Genomic DNA, 20,574 nt, shown 5'->3' on the forward strand with positions numbered 1-20,574 from the left:
TACAAGCTTCGATTAACGCGTTCGATGCTCTAACCACTGAGCTATCACACCGGCCTTCCCTCTATCCACTTTTTGGGGTTTATATGTGAAATTTAGAAGTGAAAGTGTCAGTCAGCGCCATCTGTAAGCAAAGCGGCGAGTGTGAAACACCCTTTTATGCGCATGTGTGGCGTCAAGCAGCACGTGAACTTATTACGAGCGGACCGCTCACCAATTGTCCCTCGTATACAACCTAATGACACTAAGCCTGCCAGTACGAGACCCTAGTGAATAAATAAGGGAAAGAAGTGTATACCTAAGGGCTCGAAATGTATACCTAACGAGCCCTTAGGTATACACTTCTTTCCCTTATATATATATATATATATATATATATATATATATATATATATATATATATATATATATATATATATATATATATATATATATATATATTGTCACGGGGTCGTGAGGTGGCCGAAGACAGAAGACATTATGTTGGGATTTAACTGTTTATTTGGGCGAACCTGTGCACGGTAAACGAAAAGTCCGATTACAGTAGCAATCTTGCACTGATAGCAGTGAACGGAGTGTTGGCCGTAGATCAACTACTCATAAGCGGCGAAGTGTGTCGCCATTTATACTCTTGCAAACGAATATTCTAGCGTTGTCGCTGGCGGTGATGAGTGTTCCAGAATATACTGTGCAGCTCGCGGAGTGGGCATGATCTTATCGAAATGATCTACTACAGTCCCGAAGCTTCTCGAAAACTGCAGGCACGGTTTGCGCTGAGAATTGTGTAGTGTATTGAGGCGATAAGAAAGCTATAGGATTGGCACGTGGCATTACCCCCTCTGAAAAATGAAGGTACAACAATTATGCAAGGAAGTAGAATGAATAAATTACGATACAGCAATAATACAAAAAACACTGTTTCAGTTTGTTAACGCGCATGAAACGGCTTGAGGCGTGCGACATGGACGGCTTCAGGTCGCGATTGGCGTCGTTGAGAGTTAGTGATGCCGTCGGGGATAACCACGTAATCAAGTGGGCCGAGACGTCGAACCATCCTTTACTGTCCGACGTATCGTCACAGAAACTTTTCACTGAGTCCACGTCGGCGTATTGGCGCCCACACCCAAACACGTTCACCGGGCTGGTATTCTACGAAGCGTCGTCGAAGATTGTAACGGCGGCTGTCGTTCGTCTGTTGATTCTTGATGCGGAGACGCGCGAGTTGTCGGGCTTCTTCGGCGCGTTGAAGGTACTCACTCACATCGAGGTTTTCATCGTCGGTGACGTTGGGTAACATGGCATCGAGCGTCGTTGCCGGGCTCCTTCCATAGACCAATTTGTATGGAGTTATACGCGTCATCTCCTGCACCGCTGTGTTGTATGCGAAGGTCACGTACGGAAGAATTGCGTCCCACGTCTTGTGTTCGACATCGACGTACATTTACAGCATGTCTGCGATCGCCTTGTTTAGCCGCTCGGTGAGGCCGTTGGTCTGTGGTTGGTACGCTGTCGTCCGGCGGTGGTTTGTCTGGCTGTATGCCAAGATTGCTTGAGTTTGGTCAGCAGTAAATGCCGTTCCTCTGTCGGTGATGAGTACCTCCGGGGCGCCGTGACGTAGGACGATATTTTCGACGAAGAACTTAGTTACCTCGGATGCACTGCCTTTGGGCAGGGCTTTTGTCTCGGCGTAGCGGGTGAGGTAGTCGGTAGCTACCACGATCCACTTGTTTCCGAAAGCCGACGTCGGGAACGGCCATAGTAGGTCCATACCAATTTGCTGGAAAGGTCGACAAGGTGGATCAATTGGCTGCAGAAGTCCCGCTGGCCTTGTCGACGGTGTCTTGCGTCGCTGACAATCCCGGCATGTCCTCACATAACGAGTGACGTCGGTGGTAAGACGTGGCCAGTAGTACCTTTTTTGTATCCTCGCGAGCGTGCGAGAAACACCGAGGTGCCCTGCCGTCGGTTCGTCGTGTAGGGCCTGCAGGAGTTCTGGTCGCAGAGCTGAAGGCACCACAAGGAGGTACTTAGCTCGAAGCGGTGAAAAGTTTTTCTTTTGTAGAAGACCGTTTCGTAGGAAGAACGACGCAAGTGTGCGCTTGAATACCTTCGGGACTTCGGCGGTGCTGCCTTCGAGGTATTCTATTAGGGGCTTAAGTTCCGGGTCGGCCCGCTGTCGTTCAGCGAAGTCGTCTGTAGTTATCGTTCCCAAGAATTAGTCGTCATCCGGGTCGTCAGGTAGCGGTTGGTCGGCAGACGCACGAGAGAGACTTTCGGCATCGCAGTGTTTCTTCCCAGATTTGTATATGACGGTAATGTCATATTCTTTAAGTCTCAGGCTCTATTGTGCGAGACGACCTGAAGGGTCCTTCAAGGTAGCTAGCCAACACAAGGCGTGGTGGTCGCTCACAACTTTGAAGGGGCTGCCGTACAGGTAGGGGCGAAATTTCGATGTAGCCGAAATGATGGCGAGGCACTCTTTTTCTGTTGTGGAATAATTGGCTTCTGCTTTGAATAGCGATCGTCAGGCGTAACTAATAACCCTTTCAATCCATCAGCCCTCTGCACAAGAACAGCGCCGAGACCTACGCTGCTTGCGTCAGTGTGTATTTCTGTCTCGGCGAATTCGTCGAAATGGGCAAGTAACGGAGGCGTCTGGAGGCGATGTTTAAGCTCCTGGAAAGCGTGTTCCAGCGGCGTTTCCCACTTGAACTCTACGTCGGCCTTGGTAAGGTTAGTGAGTTGATCGGCGATGCGGGCGAAGTTATTCACGAACCGCCTATAGTAGGCGCACAGGCCCAAAATCGGCGCACCGCCTTCTTGTCAGTGGGCGGTGGGAAGTCGGTGATGGCGGCTGTTTTCCGTAGATTGGTATGAACTCCAGACTTGTTAATCACGTGTCCCAGAAACAAGAGTTCCTCGTACGCAAATCTGCACTTTTCTGACTTCCGTTAGAGTCCGGACGTCTTGATGGCTTGAAGTACAGCTTCAAAATGCCGAAGATGCTCGTCGAAACTCGAGGAAAACACGACGACGTCATCCAAGTACACAAGGCAAGTCTGCCACTTCAATCCTGCCACTACCGTATCCATAACGCGTTGTAAAGTTTCAGGCGCTGAGCAAAGACCGAAGGGCATCACCTTAAACTCAAAGAGGCCGTGCGGTGTTATTTACGCCGTCTTCTCTCGGTCTCTTTCATCGACTTCGATTTGCCAATAGCCAGTCTTGAGGTCCATTGACGAAAAATACTTGGTGTTATGGAGCCGATGTAGTGCGTCGTCTATACGTAGGAGAGGATACACGTCCTTTTTGTGATTTTGTTCAGGCGGCGATAACCGACGTAGAAGCGTAGGGTCCCATTATTTTTGTTCTCTAACACCACGGGGGACGCCCATGGACTCTTGGACGACTGGCTGATGTCGTCCCGTAGCATTTCATCAACTTGTGTCTTTACGGCCTCGCGTTCTGGCCTCGAAACTCTGTACGGACCCTGACGGAGTGGTCTGGCATTTTCCTCGGTTATGATGCGTTGTTCCGCAATTGGCGTTTGCCGAATTTTTAACGACGATGGAAAGCAATCTTCGTATTGCAGCAGCAGGGTCTTGAGCTGTTCTCGCTTATCGTTCGGAAGGCTAGGATGGACGTTGAAAGCTGACGGAGGGGCTTGGTTTCTCTGAGCGGGTTCTGCAGAATCTGCGAGGGCGAAAGCACTGGGGTCTTTCACGATTTCTTCGATGTATGCGACCGTCGTTCCTTTGTTCATATGTTTGTGTTCATTGCTGAAATTTGTGAGCATAACCATTGCTTTGCCTCCCCGCAGCTCTGCAATTCCTCTCGCGACGCAAATATTGCGGGTGACCAACTGATGCTGACTGCCTTCAACGACGCCTTCTAAGTCAGGTGATTTAGGGGCGCCGGCTGAACTGATGACGCTGGAGCGAGGCGGAATGGTAACTTGTTATTCCAGCACATTGAAGGCATGGTTTTCTGGCGGCGTGCGCGGTGGTAGTGCTTCTTCTGTGGATAACGTTATCGACTGTGTTCTTAGGTTGATGGCAGCACCATAGAGGCATAAGAAGTTCATGACAAGGATGACACCTCTCGAGCAACACTGTAGGACTACGAAGTCTGCAGGATAAATACGGCTGTTAATGGCGACTTTCGCTGTGCAGATTCCTGCTGGCGTTACGACATGACCTTCGGCTGTGCGGATTTCGGGGACTTCCCAAGCTGTCCTAACTGTCTTCAATTTCGCGGCAAACGACCCACTAATGACGGAATAGTCGGCTCCAGTATCGACGAGAGTGGTCACATTGTGGCCGTCGTTAAGAAAGTCGAGGTCGCTAGTTCGCCGTTTCGCGTTGCAGTTAGGCCGTGGCGTCGCGTCACGGCTATGTCGTCTTGTTCCGCTGCTTCTATGTTGCGTCGTCAGGTCACCTTCGGCGAGTAAGGTTTCGTCGTCAAGACTTTGCCAGGTTGGCTTGGTTTTCGGAAAGCTCTGTCGCAGCGTCGTCGTCGGAGGAGGATCTTCGCTAGTTAGTCGCACAGCAAATGCACCTCCATCGGTTGCTGCCCTTAGTTTCCCGGATACGGGCTAGGGGACCGGCCCCGCGTTGGGCCAGAGTACTGCCGATGGTGCGGTGACATGCAGCGGCTGGGCGACAGCGAACGGGAAGGACTTCGTGGTGTCCATTGAATTCCTGTCAGGTAGTCGGAGATGTCGCGTGGCCGTTTCTCTGGCTGCGGACGTGGTGCATTGAGGGCGAAGACACGCAGTCCCATCTGTAGGTACTGGCAACGGCGGTATGTATGCCCGGCCTCGCCGCAGTGGTAGCAGAGTGAGTCGTAGTCAGGGGTGCGCCAAACGTCGGTTTTTCCTCGGCGCACTGCGCTGGCCCGCTGGCGAATGGTAGCTCGTCGGGGGGTGGGGCGGCGGTGGCGTCTGGCGACGGAAGTGCGATGGGGCGGCGTTTTCGCGTGCGCGTGGAGGAGGGGCGTTGCGGCGGGCTGCGGCAGCATAGCTCATAACTTGCAGCTGTGGCTCTTGAGGATGAGGAACGCCCGGCGATTGCTGGATCTCCTGGCGTACGACGTCCGCGATGGATTCCACTAGAGGCTGCACGAAAGGAAGTAATTTTCGCAACTCCTCTTGCACTATCGCTCGGATCGTGTCACGCAAGTCAGTGGTTCCTAGCGCTTGAATGGCGGCGTAGCTTGTAGACGAGAAACTACGGTTATATTGCCGCGTGCGCATCTCGAGCGTCTTCTCTATTGTAGATGCTTCTGAAATGAATTCGGCGATCGTCTTTAGCGGGTTTCTGATCAGCCCGGTGAAGAGTACCTGCTTTACTCCTCGCATGAGCAGACGGACCTTCTTCTCCTCGGACATGTTAGAGTCAGCGTGGCGGAAGAGTTTAATCGTATCTTCCGTAAATAGCGGCACGTTTTCGTTTGGCATCTGCGTGCGGGTTTCGATAAGAGCTGCGGCCTTCTCCTTGCGCACCACACTTGCAAAAGTGGTGAGAAACCTGGCGGGAAAGACGTCCCAGTTTGTAAGGCTTTGCTCTTGATTCTCGAACCAGGTCCGAGCAGCATCTTCTAAGGCGAAATACACATGCCGGAGCTTGTCATCGTCTGTCCAGTCATTGAAGGCGGCGACGCGGTCAAACTTTTCGATCCAGCTTTCGGGGTCTTCCAGTGCCGAACCGCGGAAAGTTGGTGGCTCTTTGGGTTGCCGGAGCAGGAGTGGTGCGGGTGGAACCGGCATTGACATGGTCACCGTGGTCGACGTCGACGTCTTGGTTTTCTGAGCCATGTCCAGTAAAAGCTTGTACTCCGGCGGCATACCTTGTTGCCTGCATGCGGCTAACTCGCTGCTCGTTGCTGGCGTCAGTGTCTTCACGGCGTGGGCTAGGTTCACGGCTTGGCAGAGGCATCCGGTACATGGAAGAAACAGCACCTCCGCCAGATGTCACGGGGTCGTGACGTGGCCGAAGACAGAAGCCTTTATGTTGGGATTAAACTGTTTGTTTGGGCGAACCTGTGCCCGGTAAAGAGAAGTCCGATTACAGTAGCACTCTTGCACGGGTAGCAGTGAACGGAGCGTCGGCCGTTGATCAACTACTGACAAGCGGCGAAGTGTGTCGACATTTATAAGCTTGCCATTGAATGTTCTAGCGTTATCGCTGGTGGTGATGAGTGTACCAGAATAATCTGTACAGTTCGCGGAGTGGGCATGGTCTTATCGAAATGATCTACTACAGTCCCGAAGCTTCTCGAAAACTGCAGGCGTGGTTTGCGCTGAGAATAGTGTAGTGTATTGGGGCCATAACAAAGCTTGAGGAATGGCACGTGACATTACATATATATATATATATATAGCGTAAGGATCACTTGTAAACGATGACGTAAAATATAAGAGAATTATATTGTTGGCCATTCGACACTTGAAATTGTCTCTGTGCCATGAAATTGCCTGCTTCTTACATGCCGTCATGAATCTGTGAAGTGTCGTTGTGTTCATTACAGTGCATGCACATTAAACAAAGCATTCATGTGCTGAACATTACCTAAAACTTTTTCGGTCACTGGGGGAGCAATTTCTTCAAAATATTATTCAAGTAGACAAGCCGCCAGTCACATTATCAGCGGCTACTCAAAGCTGCTGGCGAGATGAAATATCATAACTTCGATACAATATTTTCACCTGCAGCATCAAAGCGTCCGGTAGGTTGTGCATGCACACATCTCAATGAGCTCGTGCTTGCTAAGAGAGAAAGAGAGAGAGGAAGAGAGAGAAATGAGCAGCGCTGCATGTGTGTGCTTCTTTGCTGTGTCAGTTGTATTTCGAGCTGCGAAATGTATTCAAGTTCAATGAGCACCTACTAGCCCGACTCTCAAATATGCCTCTATAGTGCTAAAACCATAGACTTTCAGCTTCCCCTCGACTCCACTGCTTTATTCGTCGCCACTTTGCAACCTGCCACCATCGCTCAAGTTACTATAAGCAATGCTGATCTGGTTTATCGGAAACTAAAGGGGAAATCTTTTTTTGCGCGCTTCCAGACAGCATTATTGATTGATTGATTGATTTGTGTCGTTTAACGTCCCAAAACCACCATTTTATAATGAGAGACGCCGTAATGGAGGGCTCCGGAAATTTGGCCACCTGGGGTTCTTTAACGTGCACGCAAATCTGAGTACACGGGCCTACAACATTTCCGCCTACATCGGAAATGCAGCCGCCGCAGCCGGTAATCGAACCCGCGACCTGCTGGTCAGCAGCCGAGTACCTTAGCCACTAGACCACTGCGGCGGGGCCAGATAGCATTATACCATTAAAGAATATTCGTAACATTCATCAGCTCACAGCAGCTTCGACAAAGTAGCGGTGATGACATTCATTTCCGGTCAACAAAGCTAATTTTCCTGAAGCCGAAGATGATTTAACCAGTCCATAAAAAATTTGGTCGTTCCCATCAGTAACAGCATCAGCCAGTCACAGCAGAACGAAAGCGTGGACAAGTTATGCAATGTTATTGGGCCCCTATTCAGCACTGGCCTGCTCTTCAATGCTACAGAAAAAGGTGCGAAAGCACCACGTAGGCGGCCCGCAACGCAAGAGCCTACAAGAAGTGTTGTCAGAGCAAAAATGGAGAAATCTCACTATATTGCAATATTCCCACGTAACAACATAAGGAATAACTGTGGTGAAGGAAAACTTCACCTTAACTGATGCTTTCTCCAGCGTGCAGTCAACAGTGACCATTGTCGAAAGTGGGGAGGAGGGGGGGGTCTCGCGTTTTTTTGCCCCCTCCCACCAGCTGGTACGCCTTTGCCGACAGGTGTCGTCTTCTTGTAGTAAAACCTCTCGCGATACTTATTATACTCTCGCGATGTCTTGCAAACAAAAGGCTGAGTTTTTTTATTTACTCGAGCGCAGTGCTCTTTGCTCTTTGCTATTTCTCTTGAGTATAGGTGATTTATACACATCATAACGCATAAATCTCGACGAGTAAATGAGTATATTATGTTGAAGACTTTTTGACTATACTTGTTTAGCAAAACGATGCTGCAGTTTCAATTGACAGTGCAATGATATCATTAGGTACAATTTACGGCATTCTCAAATGTATCTCATGGAATTAAGGCAGGCATCTATTTTTAGAGTGCCACGAGTCTACAATGGAAGTAAATGTCACACAGAATGATGCTGATTACGTAAGAAGTGCTAAGACAGCCTCCTGTTCAAGAGACGAGGGTATTAATATATAATTCAGTCATTATTGGATCTGTCAAGTCTAGAAACCCATCATGTGAATGAAATGCTGCGCATCCACATTGAAGTTTTCTTTTTGTGACTGTACTGCCACATGTGGATTAACCGTATTAACCTGATCACCTGCAGCATTACAAAAGGACTCTATATAACAAAGTATTCAAGCTGTCATAAAAACAGGCTGAGCAATTTTCCATAAGTTATCACGAAAATCATAAATATACAAAAAAGTTATTGACAATCTTTCTCTTTGTTTGACCATTTATTTGTTTACAGGAAAGGCTGCCGCGATGGTTCAGCGGTTGCCACGATCGCCTGCTCATCCACAGGACATGGGTTCGATACCCGCCACCATGGTCCAATTTCAATGTTTGCAGCCTGTGTACTTTAATTTAGGTGCACGTTATAAAACCCCAGGTTGTTGATATTTCCAGAGCCTTCCGCTACGGCGTTTCAGATAATCATGTTGCTTCGCACCAGTGACATCGAGATGAAGATAACAAAAAAAGATAGACTGGCGCGAGCTAATCTGTGTCGACGGCGCAGCTCACTTAACCAGCTGTACAGATATATCTGCGTCCACTCTTCCGAGTCTCTCCTTCTCGAAACATATTTAATGGAGTGTTTGATCTCCGTCCTCGCCATAGAACTCCGAAGTGGACGCTCCCTAGCAGCCTCGACATGACCGCTCAGGACTCGTCTACATCCTCTCCGGTCGTCACGCCTTTTGCCCTGCCTTTCAACCCACCAACCGCCACAAATGTTGTGACGCTACCCGCCCTCAAAGATCCTGGTGTGTTCTCGGGTCGCAAGGGCTCCAACATCGTTAAGTGGCAACACCTCTACGAACTCATCAGCGCGTCTTACAGATGGAACCCCACGCTCATGCTCGCTAACGTCATTTTTCACCTCGACAGAGCACTTCGTGTTTGGTTCGACACCCACACACATAACATTACAAGCTGGGAAAGCTTCAAGGAAATAATCCGTGAAGTTTCAGAAACTCCTTTGGTCGTGGGCAATCCGAGAAGATAGAGTTATCAAAGCGCGCACAAACTTCCGCCGATCCTTACATTAGCTACATTCTGCATGTCCTCGCACAATGCCACAAAGGCGAGGAGAACATGCCCGAGCCTGAAAAGCTTGCGTATGTACTCAAAGGCATCGCCGACGATGCGTTCAACATGTTGGTATTCATCAACGTGTCATCTGTTGATGCTATTATTAGAGAATGCCACCGGATCAAACAGGCTAAAAGGAGGCACATCACCCATCAGTTCTAGTACCTTCCGAATACCGCTGTGACGTCCTCTTGCCTCGACCCATACCATTTACCAGACACCTGTGACAACTTGAGACGACTCAACAGGCGTGAACTTGAAGCGGGCACTCCAGCCACAGTGACACCGACGTCCCCTGATACCTCTCCTTCAATCACGTTGCCTCTAATTCAAACAGTCGTATGACAGGAAATTGCCAGCTTGGGAATTCGCTCTATTTCACCACCTCCACGATGCAACTTCTGGCCACAAGTCACACCTGCACGTACATTACCGTCTGGCTCTTCCTCAACGTTTTGCAATTGGTTTTCATGGCAAACACATGATGGCGAGTGCATTAGCTTCTCGTGTTACCGTATTGAACACATTTCCCACCACTGCAGGAGTCACTGGGGTACTCCTGCACAAGCTTCTCCTCGTACCTTCAATGTTCGTCCCGCTCACCGTCATGAGACCAGTACAGACCATTTCACCCAGGAACCTGCTAGTGAACCCCACTACTCCCACTCTCCATTGCCCCAACGTCGCCCGTCCCGTTCTCCACAGCCACGCCGCAATATTCCCCCGCCTTCCCACGAGGTTCCTTTACGGAAAGCTAAGTGTTTTAGCCCCCGAAGTTGGCGCTGAACATATCGGACTGACAGGAAATCCTGTATTGGCAATATAGACGAAACGAATTTTTATCGACGTTCATGTATACGGTGTGCACGTGCCTGCTCTTTTCGATACCGCGGCTCAACTTTCCATTATGAAGAGAGACTTTCGCCGCAAGCTCAAAAAGATTCTTACACCTGCGACCTCAGTTCGCACATGTTGCCCATGACAGACTAGCATCTATTGTCGGAATGTGCTCCTCTTGTGGAAGCATCGCGCATCGCTACACAGTTGTTCTCCTCACCGTCCTTAATAAATGACCCCTCGGCCCCCATCCCCTTACGCTATCATAGGCCTCGACTTGATGTCTGCACATTCTGCCCTCATAGACTGTTCGAACAGCACGTTCCGCCTCCACTTGCCCTCAACAGGACCTCTTACACAACGGCCGAGTCACTTCTGCACAGCGGGACACGCGTGCCTCCCTTTCCAGACACTGACCTACGTAGATCTCGTCTCAATTACACCAGTTTCCGACGACGACTATGTTGTGACTCCCATCACCAATGTCCTCATCAGCCGCGAAATTAAATTACCGCACACCATTCTGTCTTTGGCAGGGAGCTCTACGTGCCTTCCAGTTGTCAATTTCAGTTCACCTCAAGTGCTGCTACAGCGAATCTTTTTGGCGTTGATTTGCACCTTAGAAGACAACCTGTTGCATATTTTCATAGTAGTCGCTCCTTCTGACCCCCATGCTCAACCGACAGCGCAATAGGTCGGTGATTGCTTCTACATTAACACCGCAGCAGAATTATGAGCTCCACCATGTTATGCGGGCCTACGTCAGCGTTTTCAGCCTTGGTCGTCCACTGGGCAAAGCTACTGTTGTGACGCGCCACATACACACTGGTGATGGGCCTCCCATTCATAGGCGTTCATAGCATACGTCGGTGACCGAGGATCACATTGTTCAAACGGAGGTCAACAAAATGCTCGTTAAGCACATCGTTGAGCCATCTCGAAGCACATGGCGTTTTTCGCCCATTACCAATCCCTAAAAATTACAAAAAGACGTTTATCATGTTCACAAAATAGATGACGCCATTGATTGTCTCTTTGAGTCCCGCTATTTTTCTTTCATAGACCTTCGTTCTGGCTGCTGGTTGATTGAGGTAGAATAAATGGACAGTGAAAAAAAAGAACTTCATCACCTTGGTGGCCTATATCCGTTCAAGGTCACACCGTTTGGCTTTTGTAGCGTTCTAGCTACCTTTGAATGAACGATGAACAACCTGTTCAGAGGCTTTATAAATATTCCACCTATTTTTGCTACTTGGAAGAAGTCGTTGTCTTTTCACCAACATTTAAAACTCATATAGAGCGCCTCTCGGCCATTTCTTTACCGCAGCTTTATCTGACTCAGTTCCTACTTGAAGCTCTTCGTGAAAATATTTGCGCACATCGCGAGGCCTTTTATGCAGCTCTTCAAGCGAGACGTTTCGTTTTCGTGGGGCTCCGAATAAACTTCCACGTTCTCGGCTCTTACCGATCTGCTCATACTCCTCCAATTATGGCACACTTCAATCCTGTTGCCCCTATGAAAATTCGTAGTGATGCAAGTGAACATGGCATTGGTGCAGTGCTAGATCAACAACAACGTGACCAGCTCAGATGACCAACTCTAATTTGAGCCAAGTCGGTGCTTGGGGCTTCTTCGCAAACTTCCCTTAGGCAAGCTGGATGTCGGTAAAGTAATCGCGTTAATATGCGAAATAGGGCGTTCTAGAACACCAAAAGAATAACGAGACGTCACACAAGGCGAACAGCGTAACGAGTGGGTCGTCCGATGCTCCAACACATTAGAAAGGCTTCCCAGAAGAATGGCAAAAATAGCATAGCGAGTGTTGGTGTATACTGCCCAGCAATAATTATTAATAAGGTCATAGTGGGTACCCAGCAAGTGTCCTTGCAGCATTTACCCAATGAGTGTTTAGAAAAGCCTCTGGATAGCCATCCTTATAGCCTTCGCTGTGACTGTGCTGCACCTTCTGCGCAGGCCTGGCGTTTTCTTTTCTTTTTCATTTTGAACCAAATGAGTGTGGCTAACTGGATGAAGTCATGTTGACCACCACTGCCTTTCAAATATACGTGACCGTTTCGCGCACGCACACTTTATAGCGTAAACACATTTATAATTATCATAGACGGCAAAGGTAACTTCTGAAGCACGGAACATATGTCCGTTGTACCCACTGGCTGTGAACAAAATAGGTTATTATATGCCTTGCTGTGTAAGCCTAGAAATTATATTAAACCAAGCATTGTTATGCCTAAGTGGCTACATTTATCGTGAACGCATGGACACTCGCGCGATTTCGAAAGTCGAGAACACGCCGAGTAAGAGAACACGCGAGAACACACGCAGTAAGAAAATCCTTATTTTGGACTGTTGGTAGAGCGCCTCCAGAAGTGTCGAAAAGAATGCGTGCATGCCATTTGTAAATTGAAAACAGAGCTTGTGATCTAGCACAAAGCATTCGAAAGCTTCAATATTCAAAAATTTATTACTTACCAGGCAGACACTAGTGTTACGTCGCATCGGACTGCAGTGCTAGCGTTCTTTAATTTGAGTCATGCGGTCACTGCGAGGTCACCATGCGGCTGCATGAAAGTACTATTCAGCATAGGCATTTGTTGCGTGACATCTGGGGCCCGTGTAAGGCAATATGCATGTACGAGCTGCAGGTGCAGCACGTTTACGTTGTTATAGCTATGCTTTCCAAGGACAACGGCTACGATGGTTTAAGGGGTTTGACGTATCACTGCATGAATCCTTTGCAGCTCTTTATGCTTGGCTACTGTTATACTATTTACGTTCCAATCCTGATGCGATTGGTTCGATGGGCTGAAAAGAATCTTGCACCCTTTCCTTCCAGCTCAAACTGTGGGGACAAAAAGACAGGACAACTCCAGCTGACAGGATTAAATCAGCTTAGAGAAACAAAACATCCCCACAGAAAAATATGATATAATCTGACAGCAAAAAAAAAAAGAGTTGGCAAGCAAGCAGTGTATTTCTTGTGATATTGCGAAGTGTTGCTGTTTTATTTTTCTCTCGTCATAGGCTTAATTATTTATTCTTGTCTGAGAAAAAATTAGGTAAGAGAAAAAATTATTTGAAATAAATATTACTCAGCTACAATGAAGGGCGCACCTTTTTAAGGCCTCTCAATGTGTATCGACTTGATGGATCTTATTGAAAATATCCTGTTGCCTTGAAAATTACATTTTAAACCACCGTTTTGTGACCATCTGAGTGTGTCATTGAGCAGTCGTGAGACGGCGTTTAGCACGACTGAATGCTTGACCTTGTACTTTTGGAAAATTAACACCTTCTCATGCACCCTCCACCGTATATGATGCCCTAAACTTGTTTTTTTTTATCTGCCATAAAAGAGACGACCGGATTTGAGTAGCGTAAGAGTGCCTACCTGCAATGTTGCACTCTCTCGAAAGTAACAGGTGAATTTTGCAGTGGGCATTCGAGCACTGCGTATAAACGCATCACTACATCCAATGCGGCTGAGGACTGGCGCGCCACGTGCATTACGAGAGGAGATAGCCACACGTCGCTGCGCTGGTGAAACGGAGGCATAAAGAAGACCAAACACTTCATGGTGGCACGGGACACCTTTTGAACAATAGCAGACGGATGAGTGTATGAAGCGATCTGTTCAAATAACGATTGGAACTTCGCGACAAGTAAAGCAGCTTTACTTGCCGCACGCGACATTGCACAAACCTGTCAAATTAGGCTAAACGCGTTAAGATATCTGTTAAAACCAAGTAGGTAAACTCTTCAACGCTAAAGTGTCTTCAGAGATCCTAAAGATTTGTTCCAGTTAGCAAACAGGGCCTGCGTCATAAAAAGGCGCGTAAACAGTGCGTGGTAAAGCATAGGACGCAGTGTGTCGACTGTGTGCTGCAGGGAGCGTTGTACAAGATTCCAATGTCTTGCGGTGAGTCTTATGTGACCAGATTGGCAGATACCTAAATGAACGAATCCGGCATCACGCCAATAACGTTACTAATGACAAAAATAGAATCCAGGTGGTATACCTGAGCAAGTATGGGTGCACTTCGCAGCTTTAAAGAAGCGCACTTTTGGATAAGATTGAGGACGAGTACGCGTGCAAGACATGACTGATTGATGCGTGTGGTTTAACGTTTTAAAACCACCATATGATTATGAGAGATGCTGTAGTGGAGGGCTCCGGAAATCGCGACCACTTGGGGTTCTTTAACGTACGTGCACCCAAATCTGAGCACGCGAGCCTACAGCCTCCATCGAAAATACAGCCGCCGCAGCTGGGATTGGATCCTGCTACCTGCAGGTAAGCAGCCGAATAGTTTAGCCACTAGACCACCGCGGCGGGGACGCGCATGACATGTGAGGCTGCTCTGATGGCGCGTGAAAGGGGCGCGTGCGTAAGCGAGCCATCAGTTTTCGCTGTCGGACAGGGACCTCTGCTTATTGGGATGCGGATGTCCACGCAGAGGGCTGAAGTGATTGAGAATGTTTTTAGTCGTTTCGTATATTTGAATTTGTTTTCATGATATTTTTTGCAGTGTTTCTTCTTAAATTTTCGCTCAGCTATTTATAATAGCATTCTTGTCAATAAATTTTCAGTTGGAAGCCAGCGCTTATCCTGCCTGTTTCTTGTCCGTGCCCACGAGCTTTTCTACGCTGTTATAACCTTACGTAAACTACATGTGTATCTTAAGCGAACGCGCTACCAGCACCTTGTATTGAACGAATGACGGATTCACCATCACACAAATAACAGCTGCATATAAAATCAAACGCATAACCAATCCAAGAGGCCTTCCAAATATCAACGCGAAGTACCAAATAGCAGACGTGGCCATGGGATGATCATTGGTATACCATGAAAAACCGGCAGAGTTACGCATAGGCAAACACTACCCTAAAGCTCTCTCCACAAAATTTACACAGGTGGTGCCGTTGTATTAATAAATATATAAAATAGGTGAGGTCAGGTGACACCATTTGTGCTCGGGTCCCCTTAATGAGCGTCGGCAAAAGGGGATTTCGCTGCTTGCTATGAAAACCATAGGCTCAACTGTGGAAGTTGCGATTAAGTATGTACATCACTGCAAAAGCAGCATAAAACAGTAACATTCACTTACTCATGATGTCTTCAACAGACCGGTGCCTTGTTTTTAACATTTTTTGCATACACAAACAAGTGCTGGGTAAGTCTAAGGTCTTGTTTTTTTTGTTTTCAGGCAGCGAAGCAAAGAATAAAACAGAAAATGCCACCTGTAGTAAATGTGGCACAAACGTGAAGAGTTTATGGGATGGTCGGATGACAACTTGCCAACAGCGAGAACCGAAGCTGCAGCATTGTAATAACAATGTTCTACCAAATGAGCTACGATGGCCCAAAAGGAGCGTTCTATATTCGTCGTCATGGCTATCCGTGGTGCATATCAACACTGTCTGGTTCAAATGCATATACATACTGGACGAACTGAAGAGGAGGGTAACAGCCACTTTCGAATAATTGTCGGAGTACTAGACATCATATTCGTAGGTTGCATGTTCGCTACCTGCCAGCGGCAGGTAATCTTTTCTTTCACTTTAATACCTTCGCATTTATGTCACAATTGCCACAGGTCCCTTTTCCTATACGTTCCTCTACTTTATTATATCTCAGTTATCCTTAATTATATCGCAAACGTGCATTAGAAAAAATGACACTTCTGAACGTCTACATTGTTCACGTGAACTGTACTTCATATATACTGGTATACTGCAAAAGTAAGAAAAGCATGAACAACGCACATATCTTAAGTAAAGGATGGGGCCACTTGCTTCCCGATTGTCGAGTGTCTATTTTCACACGTTTACAACCAACACCAGCTACAGAGAACTTCACATTGTCGGTCACATCAGTTACTTTACAAATATGTATGTAACACATACATTTCTCTAAACAATTAAACAATCTTGCACCTTACGCCTGTGGCAATCGCGCAATTTAAATTTCTGACTCAGATAACCTCTCGTCGCCTATATAAAGACCTTTTGACGACACTGCCATGAAACTTGAACATGTAGATCACTGCACCTTCCAAAGAAAAACTGCGCAAGCAAGAAGTTATTATACTAAAAGGTAGGCAGCCCAGAAACATTGGCTAATCTCTCTCATGCGTGAGCAGAATGAACAGCATAAGCACTTCAATCATGTATTTCAATTTCCTTCGTGTGACATAATATTGTGATTGGCAGTGTCGCAGTAATGTTTTATAACTTTTCTGAATCCTTTTATGACAGCCACTTGATATGCCCCAGTCAGTTGGAGACAACATGTAGTGATTATAGCAGCCCTAGAATGCTTTGTTGCTACCCACAGGGGCCTTGCAACATTATCACAGTCCCATTTACTCTTTCTTTATAATGAATTGTACTTTCAATTAGGCCTGTCCTAATAGGTCGTTCATAAATAAAAATAATTTATGACAAGCAAAATCAACGTTCCTGCTTTGCGCACGTTACCAAAGTGCCAAGTAGCCTTAAAGAGGCTCTGCAAAACATTTTTAGCTTGGTCAGAAAACGCTGCCGATTGGTAGTTGATTGATTGATATGTAGGGTTTAACGTCCCAAAACCACTTCATGATTATGAGAGACGCCGTAGTGGAGGGCTCCGGAAATTTCGACCATCTAGGGTTCTTTAACGGGCACCCATACCTGAGCACACGGGCCTACAACATTTCGGCCTCCATCGGAAATGCAGCCGCCGCAGCCTGCCGATTGGTAGTACAGGCTCCCGACAACACGTGAGCCAAATATTATAACCCAACACGCAGCCTGAAATTTACAACAAATAATCGAAGTCATCAAAAAACTGATTTTGCTTCTCTCGACAAATGGCGAAATATGCCTAAAATCACACGTCAATTACCCATCTATCAGATTGCCTGATTCGAACATGGCGCGCTCGCTCGTTGCAGAAATCGCCGTGGGAGGTGGCAACTTGTCCACGCGTGCGCGCGTGATCACATCAAAAAAGCGGCGCACTCTAAAAAAAGTGCTCAAGGCCAAGAGGCGCGTGTGACGTTTTTCTTTGGCCCTGCCATCCCTCCCTGCTTAGCTTTCAGTGCTTTCGTCGGGACGAGATTAGCGAGAATGCTATTACAGCATGAGACAAAACTTTGTAACTCCACTCGCACTGGGCGGATTCTTAAATTTTTTGCAGCGTCGAATTCGCGTGGCAATAAGCTTTTCCAGTGAATTCATTCCGTGTTTACTTGAAAAAGCGTTTCAGGGCCCCTTTAAGGCGGTTAAATACGACACAGCCAGCGCAGAGCATAGGATGCGTGAGGCTGTAGGAGACGATCGCTTAACGGCAGCATGCAAAGCTGGCACGCCACCTCCTCCTGAATGAAGTCATTGATTTGGCCTATCTGATATGCCACGTGCTCGATGCCTTCCAGAATATGTTTTACTTTCTCATTTTCGCTCTTGGAAGCATTGACGCGTGAACAAACGCTTGCTCTATCCTTGGTGTAACTCCAGTACGCCAAGGAAAGGATCTTTGATAATACTCGGGGTAGTTCTCTACTGTTTGAGGCCAGGACGGCAGTACTGTCGTGTTAGGTTGGGTGGCTGAAGACGTCTGCGATGGCTTTCTTGAAACAGGACAAAGAAGGGATCTCACGCTCATGATTGTAAAATCAAAGCTTGGCGACGCCAGAAAGGTTGAATATGACGGCACGGAGCCTCGCCTGGTGATGCCAGTTGTTTGTCCCAACAACACGCTCATAGGTCGAAAGCCATTCGTTTACGCCAGTCTCACCTGTTCCGCTGAAGATGATGGTGGTCCCAACAACACGCTCATAGGTCGAAAGCCATTCGTCCAGGCCAGTCTCACCTGTTCCGCTGAAGATGGGAGGATCGCGGTACCGCTTAATGGCACCACTGAAATTGAAAGACGTGGCCATTTCGGGCTCATGGTGGGCACTGTCAGCCATGTCAGCAGTTCAAGCAGCTGGCTACGTGCGGTTGCGCAGTTCCAGGCGAAGGTAGGGATTGCAGCACCTCCACCAAATGTCGTAGGACGAGTTATTGCGAATGTAAAAACAAATGCTATTCACGGTAGATCCGATATGACAGTAACGCAGATCTCGTGCACAGTAGCAACTACAACGAATTCATCGTGTTCCTCTTTCTCCCTACAATAAAAATATTTAAGTAATAATACTGCCAATTTGACACGTCCCATGCGCCTTGGAAAACGATGTCAGGTGAAGCAGGCATATAGAAGGTGACTTTGTTCTTTTTATTGAGTGAAACATTACGAAGTGGCGCGGAGATTCTGAACTAATGCTCTCACACACATACGTTAAACAGCCGCTTGTGTGTTGTATAATCAGTTGCTTAGAGCAACACCACAAGCGGTAAGCTCAAATGAAGCAGCGGTGCTCTCGAGTAAATGGCAGCCCAGGACAGTGGTACCGAAATGAGATTCAGCGGATGGCACCCAATCCTAATTTAAGTTAACCCGACTTAACAGCAGTATCATAGGAGTACATATGTAATGTTTGTAAATTTGAATAGCCAGCATTGGAACCACAATCGACATTTTACGACCATGACCTTACTGCCTCGCTTTCTTTTGCTTCCTCACGAACATTAGGGTGGGCTTGAAACGTTTTTCCGAGATCTCGCATGACTCCGAGGTAGAATACTTGTGGACACTGAGAATGCTATGGATCAATTCCTGCTGGGACACTGACATTTGTTCTTTGCATTTCTAGGGTGAATGCTGCAGATGTCAGCTTTTCCCTAACGCTCACCCTTTAACATTACCCATGTCTATTCTCGCCGCTCTTATTAGGGAAACCAACCTTAGCTTAGATACAATGAATGATAATCTGACGAGTATCATTAAGGAGGGGGAGGCACGGTAGTTATACAGGACACTGGCAAGCTTTCCCAGGAAACGAAGAACCTAATTAAGAAGCGTCAAATCATCAAAGTGTCAAGTACAACAGACAAAATAGAACTGGCAGAGCTTTCGAAGTTGATTAATAGACGTAAGATATGCGATGTAAGACGGTATAACTTGGATAGAATTGAACACGCTTTGAAAAACGAAGGAAGCGTCAAAACAGGAAAGAGAAAACTTGGGATAGGCAAAAATCAGATGTATGCACTAAGGGACAAAGAAGGCAAAATAACTACCAATATGAATAGGGTAGGTAAAATAGCGGAGGAGTTTTACAGAGATCTGTACAGTAGCCGCGACAACCACGAACTTAATACTATTAGCACTAGCAGTAACCCAGATGACACCCCTTCAGTAATGATTGAAGAAGCCAGAAAAGCCTTGGAGAGCATGCAAAGAGGCCAAGCTGCTGGTGTTGATCAGGTAACATCAGATCTGCTGAAAGATGGAGGACAGATTGTGTTAGAAATACTAGCCACCCTGTTTACGAGGTGTCCCCTGACGGGACGAGTACCAGAGTCTTGGAAGAATGCTAAGATCACCTTAATACATAAGAAAGGAGACGACAAGGACTTGAAGAATTACAGGCCGATCAGCTTGCTATCCGTAGTATACAGGATATTTACAAAGGTAATTGCTACCAGAGTTGAGGAAACATTAGAATACGATCATCCGAAAGAACAAGCAGGATTTTGAACAGGCTACTCAAAAATCGACCACATTGATACCATCAATCAGATGATAGGGAAATCCTCAGAATACAACCAACCACTATACATAGCCTTCATCGATTAGGAGAAGGCGTTTGATTCCGTAGAAATATCAGCAGCCATGCAAACACTGCGGGATCACGGCGTCGATGAAGCATATATAAACATCCTGGAAGAAATCTACAAGATATCAACTGCTACCACAGTGCTTCATAAAGAAGGCAACAGAATGGCAATCAAGGAGGGCGTAAGGCAGGGGGATACAATCTCTCCAACGCTATTTATCGCATGCTTACAGGATGTTTTTCGGAGACCTAGAATGGGAACAGTTAGGGATAAGTGTTACTGGAAAGTACCTTAGTACCCTGCGCTTCGCCGATGACAATGCATTGCTAAGTAACTCAGGGGATAAATCGCAGCTCGTCATTACGGCGTTAGACAAGGAGAGCTGAAAGGTGGGCCTTAAAATTAATCTGCAGAAAACGAAAGTAATGTACGACAACCTCGGAAGGGAGCAGCGCTTCGAGATAGGTAATAGTGCACTTCAAGTTGTAAAAGACTATGTCTACTTGGGGCAGGTAATAACCACGGAGCCGAACCACGAGATTGAAGTAACTAGAAGAATAACAATGGCGTGGAGCACAATTGGCAAGCACTATCAAAACATGACAGGTCAA

At 47.1% G+C, this 20,574-nt stretch overlaps 1 protein-coding gene across 2 annotated transcripts in view; it reads right to left on the reverse strand.

Moving 5' to 3' along the window:
• LOC119163193 (dermonecrotic toxin SPH) overlaps positions 1-12,970 on the reverse strand; it is a 54,974-nt gene extending 42,004 nt beyond the window's left edge. The window contains exon 1 of one of the 2 annotated variants that reach the window (XM_075873915.1): positions 12,725-12,970. In XM_075873915.1, the coding sequence (XP_075730030.1) occupies positions 12,725-12,751 (27 nt within the window). In that variant the 5' untranslated portion in view covers positions 12,752-12,970. The remainder of the gene's footprint in view (positions 1-12,724) is intronic. The other variant, XM_075873916.1, reaches the window with a different exon arrangement.
• Between the last annotated feature and the right edge of the window lie 7,604 nt (positions 12,971-20,574).

This window comes from Rhipicephalus microplus, chromosome 9 (genome assembly GCF_043290135.1).
Source record: "Rhipicephalus microplus isolate Deutch F79 chromosome 9, USDA_Rmic, whole genome shotgun sequence".
Taxonomy (NCBI): Eukaryota; Metazoa; Arthropoda; class Arachnida; order Ixodida; family Ixodidae; genus Rhipicephalus; species Rhipicephalus microplus.